This window comes from Alosa alosa, chromosome 11 (assembly GCF_017589495.1).
Source record: "Alosa alosa isolate M-15738 ecotype Scorff River chromosome 11, AALO_Geno_1.1, whole genome shotgun sequence".
NCBI lineage: Eukaryota > Metazoa > Chordata > Actinopteri > Clupeiformes > Clupeidae > Alosa > Alosa alosa.
The window spans coordinates 5,982,102-5,996,252 of record NC_063199.1 but is presented as its reverse complement, the minus strand read 5'-3'; the positions used below and the strand labels follow the sequence as shown (position 1 = coordinate 5,996,252).

General features: G+C 42.0%; 1 protein-coding gene across 1 annotated transcript; it reads left to right on the top strand.

The window, feature by feature from the left end:
• Window positions 1-1,037: 1,037 nt before the first annotated feature.
• Window positions 1,038-13,828, top strand: idh2 (isocitrate dehydrogenase (NADP(+)) 2). Its single transcript, XM_048257754.1, has 11 exons — window positions 1,038-1,219; window positions 5,528-5,619; window positions 6,494-6,659; window positions 7,532-7,692; window positions 7,784-7,927; window positions 8,533-8,669; window positions 9,013-9,164; window positions 10,831-10,943; window positions 11,800-11,897; window positions 12,125-12,217; window positions 13,396-13,828. The coding sequence occupies exons 1-11, from the start codon at window positions 1,108-1,110 to the stop codon at window positions 13,478-13,480; spliced, it is 1,353 nt and encodes a 450-aa protein (XP_048113711.1). The 5' UTR covers window positions 1,038-1,107; the 3' UTR covers window positions 13,481-13,828.
• The last annotated feature ends 323 nt before the right edge of the window (window positions 13,829-14,151 follow it).

Here is a 14,151-nt window from a genome sequence, read left to right as displayed (position 1 = left end):
CATTTGAGCCATTTGAACTCTCCATGGTATGAGTACATTTACACACTTCATGGGGTCAAAGGGTATTTAAACAAATGATCAAAATGTGTCAATGGCACTCGCACACTAGCATCCTACATGGTAGTGTGTCTAGATTAAGCACATTAGATATTGTGTCTAGATTAAGCATTTATATCATTGCCTCTGTAGCCTATGGTCAATATCTGGACTAAATTCTTCTGAAAATACAGTAGCCATTTTTTACAATGTGCTGTTGCAAATGTATAAAGCATATATTTTTCACAGATCAATGAAACAGTAATTTCAGAGAAGACCATGTTAAACTGGATTATAACCTTGAAGTTGGCCAAGTTTGCTATACATTTTCACTGCCTGTGAACAAGTAATGTCCTTCCTGACCACAAGCATAGGCCTAACTGATTTGTCAAAAGCTGGTGACTTTGCCCCGTCCTCTAAGTAGCTAAACCAAACAAGTGAAGGCAAGGTGACTTGAGCTGGGCGCTTTTTAATGGCTCACGTCCAGGTGATCGTAGCAAGATTCTCACATGACTGCGCACTTCCCATTCTTTCTCCCAGTATGGTCACCATCCTCGGCTAAAATTAGAGGCAGCGGAATGTTGGGATTATTTCTGTGCCTAACGCTAGAGACTGTGCTCTCTGTCACTTATGTGTCACTCTGCCAAGTAATGTCAATGTTTTGTCAAAAAAGCACATTGAAAACGTAAAGACCTTGGACCTGTAGCCTATAACATGGGCATTTTGGTTCAACCACTGGTCATGGTTTTATAGGCTACATTGCATTGTTGATGAGATTAGAATGCAATAACTGCAACACTACACATGTAGGCCTACAGAATGTAGAACATAAAATCAACATAACACATATTTTGTTAACAAAGTCGTGGACTTGTATTATGAATATTCAGCGATAGTGGCACCCACCATGTGGCATCAGATTCAAGACTCCTCTGCCACTCACTCTGACGTCAGGGCAAGCATGAAACTGGGCGGGACGCATACAGCATTTCGTTCGACGCGGCAATTCATTCGACCCTTCCTGCGTCCGGAGTGTAGTCGAACAGCAGCTACAAGTGATTTGGGCGAAACATGGCAGGTTACTTGAAGGTCCTCAGCTCCCTTTCAAAGAGTGCTGCCTCGCTGTCTAAAAATCCAGCCGTTCTTGCGCCTGCAACTTGCCAGAGTTTGCAACAGAGAAACTGTAAGTGAAGTGTTGGCTGCGCTGAACGAAAGCTAACGTTACTTCAGTTTTCAACCAGTGCTAAGTTAACGTTATTGAATAACATATGGATATTTTGTTTCGCTTTCCCATAAGGATATAGCATTAGTGCAACGGGTCATCTTAAAGCTAACGTTAAATTGAGCATGTTCTTAGCCGATGGCATATTCAATTTTGCTTTCTAATTAACGAATGCTTACGTTCTTTGCTAGTGCAACGTTATCAAGCAGTATGCAGTTGTGTCAACACTATCAAGTTGAATAACACACATAGGCCTACATTACAATGTTACATTTTTTTTGCAGATGTAAGATAATGTCTTGATACTTTGACAGTTTACTAGCCTGACCGAAAAACTCCGTAAATGCGAGCGAGCTATGGACAGCTGGAGAAAGCGAATCTCGCACTCCCCTGAACCTTTTCTTTGTTTCCTTCAATGAATGGTCTGTTTCGAACATTTGTGATATTATTTATCGATTATGTAACAGGAATACTTAGGCGTTTTTTTTTTTTTTAGATCTGGTCAAGTGTATAGTGTTGACCATTCTACTAACCGTTAATGGTGTACGTGCGGTGCGCTTTTGTCTGATGCCTACCAATATGGATTTTTTTGGTGTGACAACTCGGCAAATGGGTGTATCTTAACGTTTAGCTGATGTTAAAAGTCGGCAGTTTTATCAGCACAATGCATCCTGTATGCATGCATGGCTCAAAAGTCAGTCACTAGGAGCGGCTGTATTAAACTGAAAGAAAAAGTACTGACAATTGAAAAAAAATACTGTCTTCTTTACCCAGCTAACTGTTCGGCATTTTTTAGCTAACGTTTTCCATAGCTTCTGACTCTAGCACTTTGTTTTTTTGTCAAGGTCAGCCAGCTGGCAACAATTTGGAGAAGTAGCCCCAAAGTGAACTTCTGTCAACTAATAATCCTTAATTTGGTAATCTTACCTTTGTTGCAAACGTTTGTGACTGGCTTTTACAGTAGCCTAACGTACAATATGTTAAAAATAGATTATCACACTTGTTGAACTTTGGAGTCAGGATGATGAACTAGTTATCTTAGTCTGAAGATTTTATATAAAAGTTTTGGATATGAACATGTCCGATATACAAATTCATACTTCAACATGACCATTTTCATGTGTCTGTTCTTGATAAGTGTGTGCCTTTACTTTGTGTGCAGTCTTGATCTTTGTTTGAGCAAGTCGGACGAATGAAGGACAGGGATTTTATTTCGCTCCCTCGTGTCATTGGGAAGCTGCATACATAACTGCATATGAGTTATAAATGCCTCGCCCTCAAAAGTCACCCTGTGCGCCTGGTGTAGTTTGTAGGCCTAACTGTCCTCTATGCAATTCACAGGGTTTCTGTGATTATAAGGATTTTGCATGGATTAAGAGATCAACAGCAGTTAAAACGGCCTGTATCTCGCGCATGGTATAATGTCTATGTGATTACTAAGTCTAAAAAGATCAGTTATATGCTAGAAGAAGTAATTGTATTTCATACCACTACAGTAACCAACAATGGTTTATTGTTAATACATACTTTACTTTTTAGAATTTAAATTTAGATATAAATCTAAAACTTAAGCGTGTAGTTCAGTAGGTGCCCTGCATATTGTGGTAGTGATTGACCTTCAATAATCACTAGCCTACCCGGCAAAGTCGTCTGGTCTTGTTGCTCTCCTTCCTATTCCAGTCACAAGGACTAGCTAGTTGTCTGCCAAGAGATTTTAGAGCTTGTAATTGGAGCGGTGAACTTAGAACGTGCTTTGTGGCCTGCACAAACCTGACGGGAAATCCTCTACAACTGCTGCATGGCGGCGTGGCTGCATATTTACCTGGGCTTTCCTTTTGGCAGTCTAGTGTAGATAAATGTTGGCAGCTGGGACAGACATGCTTTAAGCTTACCTGGTTGGGTGAGTTTGATGGCACGTTAATGAATGTAATTGGAAGTTCTACAGCTGGCTTGTATCCCAAATACCTCAGCAGATGATCTCATAAAAAGCTTGTGACTTTACATTATGGTGCTTAAAAATGGTTGATATCTCTGTTTATGATATTTGTCCTTATGAATACTGGAGATCACGTGTAGGTCATTTACTTAGTACATTGAGTTGTTCAATGATCAGAAAGATAAGACTTAATCATTTGCACACAAAAAAACATGATAATGGGTTTGCATTAAATAAACTTCTAGTGTGATTTGTTAACCAGAGAGATGATGTCAGGAGTGTGCAGTCAAAAGCCCTTTCAAGGACCTTTGCGATGAAATTTAATAGGTGTTCTAGAACGTTGTCATACCGACAGAATTATGAGGTTTGATGAGCCAGTAGAAGAGCGTGAGAACTTAACTGCAGCTAAATGGACTGGTATGGAGATAAGGGTTTGGTCATTTGAGCTGTCTTCCAGACCACAGTTTAACAATATTTTTTTTGTTTCTGGTAAGAGCAATTGTGTGGTGTCCATCCAGCACTTTGAAGACTTGGTAGCTTCTGTGCCAGACCAGCATCGGATGTGTCCCAGCTTGGCTGTCCTCATGTCTGTCGTGGGAGAAACTGAACATGAATGCAGCCCCAGTAGTTGAAAGTACATCTGTGTTGATTTGAGATCAAAATAAAAAGGGATGGTTGGCCGTTTCTAGAAGATTGTCATTCATGCCGGTACTTGCTGTGAATCTCGGCATGTGCTGAAAGCTGCCAGTATGCCGGTGTAACTTTTCGATCTCGGTCTGCAGAGTTGAAAGCATGGTCTGTTTGTGGTTGGAAACGGGAGAATGTTGTGGCCTGCTTACATAATCTCTCAGCTGTCTCCCCCTCCCCCACCCCCAGACTGCCCTCTCTGTGTCTGATTATTGAGGGGGGCTCCACTGTGCTGGAGGGTAGAGGATTCTGAGCTTATTTTCTTTTTTTTTCAAATTCAGGCTGATCCAGCCTTTGTATGAAGATTTTTCCCATGGTGCATTGTGATTTAAATACACAGCGGTGCAGATGACCTGAAATGGTGTATGATTAGTAGTGTGTGTGCGTGTGTGGGGGGGGTCTGTCTCTGGTCTTAATATAGTCTTGTGCGTCACATTGCCTAGATGGTGTGGCAAGATGGCTGACAAATATTTTCAATATCATGAATGCAAAATGAAGAACAGTCTCTTTACAAAGAGTCTTTGTCATTTTCTCAAAACCTTTCATTCAGCATTGTTTAAACTGGAAGCTGTTGAGCACGTTCAATTTGTTCTTTTCAAACTGGATGTTGATATGGAAGTCGGGTGTTGTGCTCATTTGCAGGTTTTTGATTTGTGACGCTGCTCTCTGCAGTGTGCTTTGGCAGTGGCTGATGCCATTTCAGTGCCTGGTGTGATTATCTCTGAACGCTTTGCTTGACACAAAGTATTATTTTTTTGATATTGCAGCAGCTCCAATTTCGGCTTCCTCTCGCCGCTCTCTGACTCTTTCAGAATGAGCAAGGAACCAGTGGGAGGTTCGGTTTGGCAGGAGGATCAGAAAGTCACTTGACTCCCTCTGCTCCGCCCACAACCCTCCTCTCCCCAAAGCACACTGGCCTGCTGGGAGACAGGGAGAGTGAGAGAAAAGGGAATGAGAGGGGGTGAGAAGGTAGAAAGTGTGAAGGGAGGGAGGGGGAGTGCAGAGAGAAAGAAAGAAGTAAAGGGGCAAATGATGTGTGGGAGGGAAGTGAGAGAGCAGGAAAAGAGAGAGTGTGAGACGGCAAGGCAGGGAGTCCAGGAAAGAAAGAGGGGAAATAGAAGTGTTAGAAGGGGAGACAAAAGGAGAGAGGGAGGAAAGGAGAGACAAAATGGAGGAAGATAATGAAAGCATGTTATGACAAGCACATTCCTCTGGGATTCCAAAATCCTCCAGGCTTTACTAGACCATATTCTTGGAGATGCAGGCAAAACAAATAGCAGGGCAAGTAACCTCCAACCTGCAGGTCAGTGCACAGATAATATAGCTGTTTACTTTCAGTGGTTTTGCCATCTAGCGCTGTGTTGCAGAGAAGGCTTCATTGCATAGTACAATATTTTCTATCGTCATTGAAGCCCCTTATAAACAGGACATTGGGTAATCAATGCTTCAGATTCCTTTCATTGTCTCCTTGTGTCTTATTTTAGGGCCATTTGCTTCCAGATGTGCCTGGTCATTATTCCTGGGAGACTTTACTTAGGTCTTTTTATAAGCGTTTATAGATGTCTGATGCATAATAACCCCTGAGTTACACAAAGGGGTCAAAGGTGAAATTCTTCTGTGGTTGACCTGGCTCACCTTCGTCACAGATGCCGACAAACGCATCAAGGTTGCCCAGCCGGTGGTGGAGATGGACGGCGATGAGATGACCAGGATCATCTGGGAGTTCATCAAGGAGAAGGTGAGGGGAGAGAGAGACTGAGAGAGAGAGAGACTGAGAGAGAGAGAGACTGAGAGAGAGAGAGACTGAGAGAGAGAGAGACTGAGAGAGAGAGAGACTGAGACTGAGAGAGAGAGAGACTGAGAGAGAGACTGTCTGATTGCTCCAGGGTGGGTTGTATCTGGCTGGCGAGTCTATTTTTGTCTGCCACGTGGATCCGAGTTGTAGAGCAGACGAGAGAGTGTTAGAGAGCATGATCGTCTGAACGAAGGGTTATATCAGCCTGGGGAGGTGGGGTAGATTAGGGGGTAGCAGGGGCGTGAGGGCTGGCGCTGGCTGGATGGAGGCTCTGGAGGGGACAGCAGATGGTGGATGAGTGCCCTACTGACAGGACGTGACGTTTCACAGGGCTGAAGTCAGTGCCTGTCTGAAACAAGAACGGCGTGTACAGCATTACACAACATTCATAATCATGTGCCAGGGAGAAATACTATGATAGCCTTGTGCCAAGCATTGGAATTATGACTATTGTCAGGATATAGGCTAAAGGGGGAGTGTATTGTTTTTTTCAGTGCTGTGAAATTTTCCCCCTTAATGGGAGCAAGTCTCGGATCACCCCACAGCAGTTAGAGCTAATTGCCGCCCAGGCTTCTCTAATTTAGGGTGTTATATGTGGGTTTGTGGTTCATGGAAAACTAGAGCAGCTTTCAATGCTTTTTTTTTTTTATTTTAAGAATTCCATTCCAGCTCAGTGGTTCTGTCCAAATGTATTTAAAATTTGTAGCAATTATGTGTTGAAATTTATGTAATGTCTTCGGTCTTGCCAAGGATTCAGTTGTCAGTTTGACCTTCCCGTTTAATTAGTCATGACTTATTCTGCTTTGTGGTCCCACAGCTCATCCTCTCCAATGTTGATGTGGATCTGAAGTACTATGACCTCGGTCTTCCCTACCGTGACCAGACCAATGACCAGGTCACCATTGACTCTGCGTTGGCCACCCAGAAATACCATGTTGCTGTTAAATGTGCCACCATCACTCCTGACGAAGCTAGGGTCGAAGGTACAATGCCCTTGGAAGTTTGTGTGTGTGTGTGTGTGTGTGTGTGTATGTAGGGGTTCATCAACTATTTAAATCACTAGTTGGTGTTTTAGGCCGATGTAACATCAGCTTCTGACAGCTATTACCAGCTATAATGTAAGCCCCTTTTGTGGGTTCAATTCCCGGCTTCCCTTTGAGCAAAGCACTTAGCCCAGAGTTGCTCTGGGGACAATGCAACAATGCCCTTGTAATATAAATGACCTATGGAAGTCGCTTTGGAAAAAGCATCTGCTAAAATGAGTAAATGTAAATAGCGACTAATCAACTGCTATTAACTGCTAACATCTAGTAAAAACCTTAACTAGAAAGTCATGTAGTCATGAAATCAGTAGTGTGTGTGGTATGTTGGTCTGGGTGCCCAATGGGGCTGCAACTAATGATTATTTCCATAGTTTTTTACTCTTGATTAATCAGTTTAATTGATAAAGTGTTGGAAAACTGTAAAAGAATGTTGAATCGGTGTACCCCAAAGCCCAAAAGTCCACACACCAAACATATTTAGTTTAGAGTCATAGAGGAGTAAGTAAAACAGAAAACATTTTATTTTAAGAAGCTGCTATTTTAACCCCTTTCAACTCAAGCATAGCTAAAGACAAATTCATAGTCATTTTAATGGTAATCTAACTTGTAATAAGAATCGCACGCCGTTGCACGCACAATCGCATGCCCTGCAGGCGGAGAACCAGCCTTGCAGTTTGGCTGTTGGTGCCCCTGTGACATCTCGTGAGAATCTTGAAACATTACCTGGTCAGTAGATATGGCTCTTTGGAGATTGTCTCCGTCTGTTGCTAGACATTTGGCTACCTTTTAACCCAGTTTCTCTCCCCTTACAGAATTCAAACTCAAGAAGATGTGGAAGAGCCCCAACGGAACCATCAGGAACATCCTGGGTGGCACAGTCTTCCGTGAGCCAATCATTTGCAAGAACATTCCCAGACTTGTTCCTGGTTGGACGCAGGCCATGACCATTGGCAGACATGCCTTCGGCGACCAGGTCGGCTCCTGTGCAGTGCAATTTGCTCTAAAACAATGATTCTTAATTGCCGTTTCTCTTACGCAACACCACCTCCCTCTGTCTTTTACAGTACAAAGCAACAGACTTTGTCGTCAACAAACCAGGCCAGTTCAAGATGGTCTTCACTCCTACTGACGGTAGCAAAGGACAGGAGTGGGAGGTGTATAACTTCCCTGGTGGCGGCTGTGGAATGGGGATGTACAACACTGACGAGGTGAGGGCAAAAGTTCTGTGGTTTCCTCTCCCCCTGCCATGTTTGTATTCACACATAAGACATGAAAAGGTGCGTTGTAAGCCTGTAGCAGTAAGAAAGGAAGCTCCATTTATTTATAATAACTTTGCTCCCTCCCCCTTCTTCTTTTCTGTCTTGCTCTGGCCAGGAAGGTGAGTCCATTTTAAAGACGTGAGCTGTATCAACCAGCTTTGAATTCTGGCTTTTGACTCTGTTTACTGTCATGAAGCTATTGTTTGGGGTTACAACATAGGGGTTGTCTGCTGGGTTCTGTGGAGCTGAGGGAGTTCTCTACTACAAACAAAAGGAGCACTCTGCTTGGTGCAGAGATGTCTATAGTCTGGTCGCACTCTTCATCCCCTCCCCCCACTTGTATTGGTTTATTTACATAGCACTGCTGACTGAGAGTGCTTTCAGTCAAACAAGGTGACCACAGTAATATATTTAATGTATACATATGCATCAGGAAAGACTGAAATGAAGAGCACGAGACCAAAATAGAAGTCGAAAGGTTAGATGTAGCATATTGTTTCTCAATGTTGTGATGTGTAAAATGATGTGTGTTGTCTTTCTCTCCTTACTTCTAGTCCATCACTGGCTTTGCTCACAGCTGCTTCCAGTATGCCATCCAGAAGAAGTGGCCCCTCTACATGAGCACCAAGAACACCATCCTCAAAGCCTATGATGGCCGCTTCAAGGACATCTTCGAGGATATCTTTCAGAAGTGAGTCAGGTCCTCTGAGACAGCCAGAAGAGGGCCATTATGGTGTCAGTTAGATTGCTCTGTAATGCAGCACCTCAGAACCTTTGACATCTTATAGCCAAACATAGCATTTATGAGTTTCCGAGTGGCATAACCCCTAGGTCAAGGTTGTGTCATCAAAGACTTTGTCAATCATTGTAAACCGGGTGAGATGTACGTTTTCACTTCTTCCCAGACGCCTAGAAAGTCAAAGATTAATCTGCTCAGTGAACTTTTAACTGGGTGTTAGTCTCTCCAAGATTAGCTTTACACCGCCAACCAACCGACACACTTCTGTTTTGGGTTTTGCACGTCTCCTCTGCAGGAATTACAAGCCCGACTTTGACAAGCTGAAGATCTGGTATGAGCACAGGCTCATCGACGACATGGTGGCCCAGGTGCTGAAGTCATCGGGTGCCTTTGTGTGGGCCTGCAAGAACTATGATGGAGACGTGCAGTCTGACATCCTGGCTCAGGGTAAGGACACTGGAGCTCAGGTCATTACGGCTGGTCAAGCAATCACCCACACAGTGGACTTTTAGTCAGTATCAATTAAATGGGGCTGAAATTGTGCTTACTGCTATTACTGCTTACTGCTATTCTATTACTGAAGGCAGACATAGCATTTCTGAAATGTATGTGTACATAAAGCAACAGATTAGATTACTTATTACTTACTCCATAAGGAAGGTATACTGTACCAGCCAACAGATGTATGGGAAGTTGGCTTTAATAATGTTAATTGTGTGCAAAGTTGTCACAGAGGTAAACGGTGAAGAATATGTTTTTGGATGAAATGGAAATAATATATTTCTAGAGACCTCATACTTCAGATGTTGTAGGTATTGTTGTACAATATAGGAAAAAAGGAATTAAAAAAAAAAAACTATGAATAAGTGTGCGTGTGTCCAAACTTCTGATTGGTACTGTATTAGACAATGAAGACCAGTCTTTGGAATAACACCGTTTAAAAGAAGGGCGTTAGGTAACAATGTTATATTTTCACTAACGGGGTAATCTAACTAATTACTTTTCCCGTCGTTACAACGCCGTTAACTTTACTGGACGTTAAATGCGGTGCGTTACTATGTATTGATTGAATGAATAAACTATGTAGGCCTAATCCGAACGCACCCTGGCACCTAACGCCCAACGCACCCAACCTAGTGAGGAGGTGGGTTAATAATGACGTAAGCGATTATGATTGGCTAAGGCAGAGTCATGTTTCAGCCAATCAGAGCCAGTGTTTTTACACACTTGCCAGCACACGTGCCACACACACACACACGCAACAGCTAAAATAGAGATTTGACGAAGCAGCAGAGGTCAGGAGCAATCCGAAAAGTTGGCATTTTCAAGATGAAGATATAAGCACTACTTCAAATTCATCAAGGCAAGAATGTGCATGTAATGTGTACATTATGTCCAGGAGCGAAGACTTTGTCGACATCCGTTGTAAGCAACTCATTTAATTTAATGAAGCATCTCACACGCATCTAAAGATAGTGGCCAAAAACACCGATACCTCCACCACAGATGATAGCTCGCCATCCACTAGCAAAGAAGGACTCGGAGCGAAGTCCTCCAAGCAGCAAAAGCTAGATCTTTCTGCCTCACAACAAAAACCTATGACACGGGCTGAAGTCAACCGTAGGTCTGTCGATGTGCAATATCTTGAATTTCCCCTTGTCTGTCTGTCTGTCTGTCTGTCTGTCTGTCTCTGTCCGTCCGTCCGCCCGCCCGCCCGCTCAAAAAATCCAAATTCTTTGACATATAGCAACTTTTTTTTTTTGTAACAGTAGCGCAAATAGTTACTTTCCCTGGTAACGAGTTACTCTTATCATAGGGTAATTCAGTTACTTTTTGGAACAAGTAGTGAGTAACTATAACTAATTACTTTTTTAAAGTAACATTCCCAACAATGGTGAAGACATTTCAGATGAACAATTCATATTTTAGGAACAGTCTAGTTGTACTTGATTTTCTGTTGAATATCTAACATTGCAGTCCTTCTATGGTTCTGGTATTTGATGCCAAATTACATTTTTGTTAAACTAAAAACTAAAATTTTTGTCAGACATTACCTGGCTGTTTAGCTCCTGCATGTCTGACTGGCTGTGCTTTTCTGTCTCTTTCTTGCCAGGATTTGGCTCTCTGGGTCTGATGACCTCTGTGCTGGTGTGCCCTGATGGAAAGACCATTGAGGCCGAGGCTGCCCATGGCACAGTCACCAGGCATTACCGTGAGCACCAGAAGGTAAGCTACTGCTCCAGTGTTTTTCTCTTAAACTAGGAAGCTAACAGCCAACATGGTTACCTTGTAATCAGCAGCAATAGCACCACTAATATGTGCTACAATTGTTAATCTCCATGTTGCTGCTTTAAGGACATACCTCCTGTGGAACTGGTGTATGGGTCCTAGTAGGCATGTGCTGGAATAGTGTTTGTGTTTATATACAGGTGAACAGTTTCAAATAGAAAGTGTCAAGCTTTTATAAATTTATAAAATTGTGCATTTGGTTTGTTCATCTTTGGCAGACTTAACAAGCGTCAGTGCTGCCTCCACCCTCCATGGCTCTGGATTCTACTGCGGGCATGTAATTCTAGATCATGCTGTGGGTTTACTTAGAAAGGATCATTATGTGAATACTGGTTATACAGACTTGGCTGTTGGTGGAGAGTACTGCCATCCAGTGGTCAATGCAGGGAATAAAACTCTTTATTTGTTGCTGAGCTCTTGTGATGGCTTTCTAAGCAATGTATGCAAGATGCTGTTTGTTTTCTGGTTAGATTAGATGCAAAAGGCATGCTTTAGTAGAGTTGCTGGTGACATTTTCCCCAGATAAGTGTCTTGGTCACTGCAAATTGACCACTATAGAAGGTGTGCTCTTTAGAAACTATGTGAATGCTCAAGACAAGATGTTTGGGATATTTCTTGAGCATGTGCAGTTTTTCTGTGTCTCTACTTTTTGCAGTCCCACTGATTGAAAAACCTTCCCACTATATTTCTTCTCCACTCATTGAGCCTATTGCACCATAAAGAACCCCTGTTTTTCAGAGGGTAATTGTCTTGTATTATAATGTTAATGACCTCCTTTGTGTCCACTTTAAAGGGAAGACCAACCAGCACCAACCCCATCGCTAGCATCTTTGCCTGGACCAGGGGCCTGGAGCACCGTGGCAAACTCGACGGAAACCCAGACCTCATCAAGTACGTGTGCAGAGGTCACAGTCACACGTTTGTGTCACAACTGTGGCACTAAAGAGTGGTTGTATCCAGAGACGGGTTTTGAGCCCTTGCTGTTCCAAACCCAGTTAACTAGAGCTGTGCATTACAGTAGCTTAACAAAACCTAGAGCAGAACAGAGTCTCTGATAATGAGCCTGGTGAGTCATTTTCACCATTTCCTGCTAATCGCTTTGTGTCTCTGGCCGGCAGGTTCTCCCAGACGCTTGAGAAGGTCTGTGTGGACACTGTTGAGAGCGGCGTCATGACCAAGGATCTTGCTGGCTGCATTCATGGTCTACCCAAGTGAGTACTGCCATATCAAACACCACTTGTATTGTGCTAAGTGAGCAGCTTTAGATTTAGACACGTGAAATATATAATGTAGCAAAGGTGTACACATCTCGACTCAACTTTCCAGTTTCAATTATTGATAAAACTAATGCTCATTGAGAGATCGCACAAATGGTCAGATCAAATTGGCCAAAATGCTGTTTTTTTACACTTGTACCAAATCGTGATGTTCAAACCGTGATTTGAGTTGAACCATAATTTCACTGTACCGTTACACCAAGCCCAGTGTTATTTGGATTGATATTCACAGCTGGAAGTTTGGGTTGTTGTTTGTTGGTGCCCTGTTCTGGTAAAATAATTACATGGCTTACTGAAAGGCGCTGACAAAACTCTGTGGGAGTAGAAAGTGCAAGGAAGGATTCATTTCAGGACCAAGTTGCTTGATTGAATTTTGACAACATTATTAAAAGTTGTATTATGTAGACAGAGTGTTACATTACTACATTATTACCACTAGGAATTTGGGCTACATTAGAACAGTCAAGTAGGTCAAGCGTAGCTGGCAAAGCAAACTAATTTTATACATGGGCAACTGGTAATCAACTGATGATCATGAGCTCCTTAACTCAAACATTTAATCGTCTGGAACAGATCAAATGGCCAACTTTCATTATACAGATATGCAGGGCTCCAGATGGAACCTAACATGGCCACCAATGCACCTCCATTTTGAAATTTGTGACCAGTCAGTCAGATAACTATATTGCAACAACTCAAATTTTGGATGACCTGATGAGGCGGACTTAAGGTGCAGGGTCATAAAACACTATATTGTTAATGCCATTTGTTTGAAATATTTCAGTGTTTCAACTACATAGGCCAAGCTTTTGATTTGGCCTGTAAATATTTAAGCTGGGCTAGTTATTAAACAAATTTTGTTCTTTTTTTTTTGTCTGATTCCTGTCCATTCCATGCCTGTCTGTTCTAACTGGAAATGTCATGCTACTAGTTAGTTTCCAAGTTGAGATGGGAAAACATTCATAAAACAGTATAAAACCAAATGTCTAAATGTGGTGTTATCAAGTAGTTGCCATAAACCAAATAATACATTTAAAAAAAATAAAATAATGCTATTTGTGTGTATTATAATACATGTTGACCTGCCTGACCTACTCTCTGGTGTTTTACAGTTGCAAGCTGAATGAGCATTACGTGAACACCACAGACTTCCTGGACGCCATCAGAGCTAACCTGGACAAGGCACTGGGCAAATGAAGGGATCTGACCATCACGAGCCAGAGAGGAAATGACGGCGGTCATTTTCATTTCATCTTTTGTACCTCATTTTAAACTTTAAAAGGTCATGAAAAGCACATTCATTATGTGCTGAAGGGGAGACGTGAAGAAAAGTGACTAGAATCAGTAGTGTGTTGTGAAGAGAAACAAAGTCCTGCTGTCTTTCACCATCAAGTTGCGCTCATTTGCCCTTCCCTGGATTTCCAAGGTTCTTTATTTTTGTAACATGAAGTACTGTATTGTCTCCTCATACTGTATATTGCCATGAACCATTTTATGGGCCTTTTCAAAAATGCTCTAATAAATCTTCTTAGATGTTTGGATCCATTTCTATTTCTTTGTCTCATCAATCAACACTTTGACACCATTTTTTCTTAAGGTAAATAAATGTATTAATTTACAATATTGTTTGAAACACAACATTTAACATAGAATTCTTTTGACAGCATATTCACATCAATGTGCAAAAAAGAAAAGCTTTACCATACCTAAACAAACAAAAAAAAACTGCAGAACTAAAGCTGCGATTGAAATGAAATTCATGTTTGGTATTTTTTTTTCTCTCTTTTTGTTATAGTTGAATGTACAGCTCTATAATCCACATTATTTTCTTAATTCTTTGTGAGGATGCCTCACGGGCAGGTGGTGTT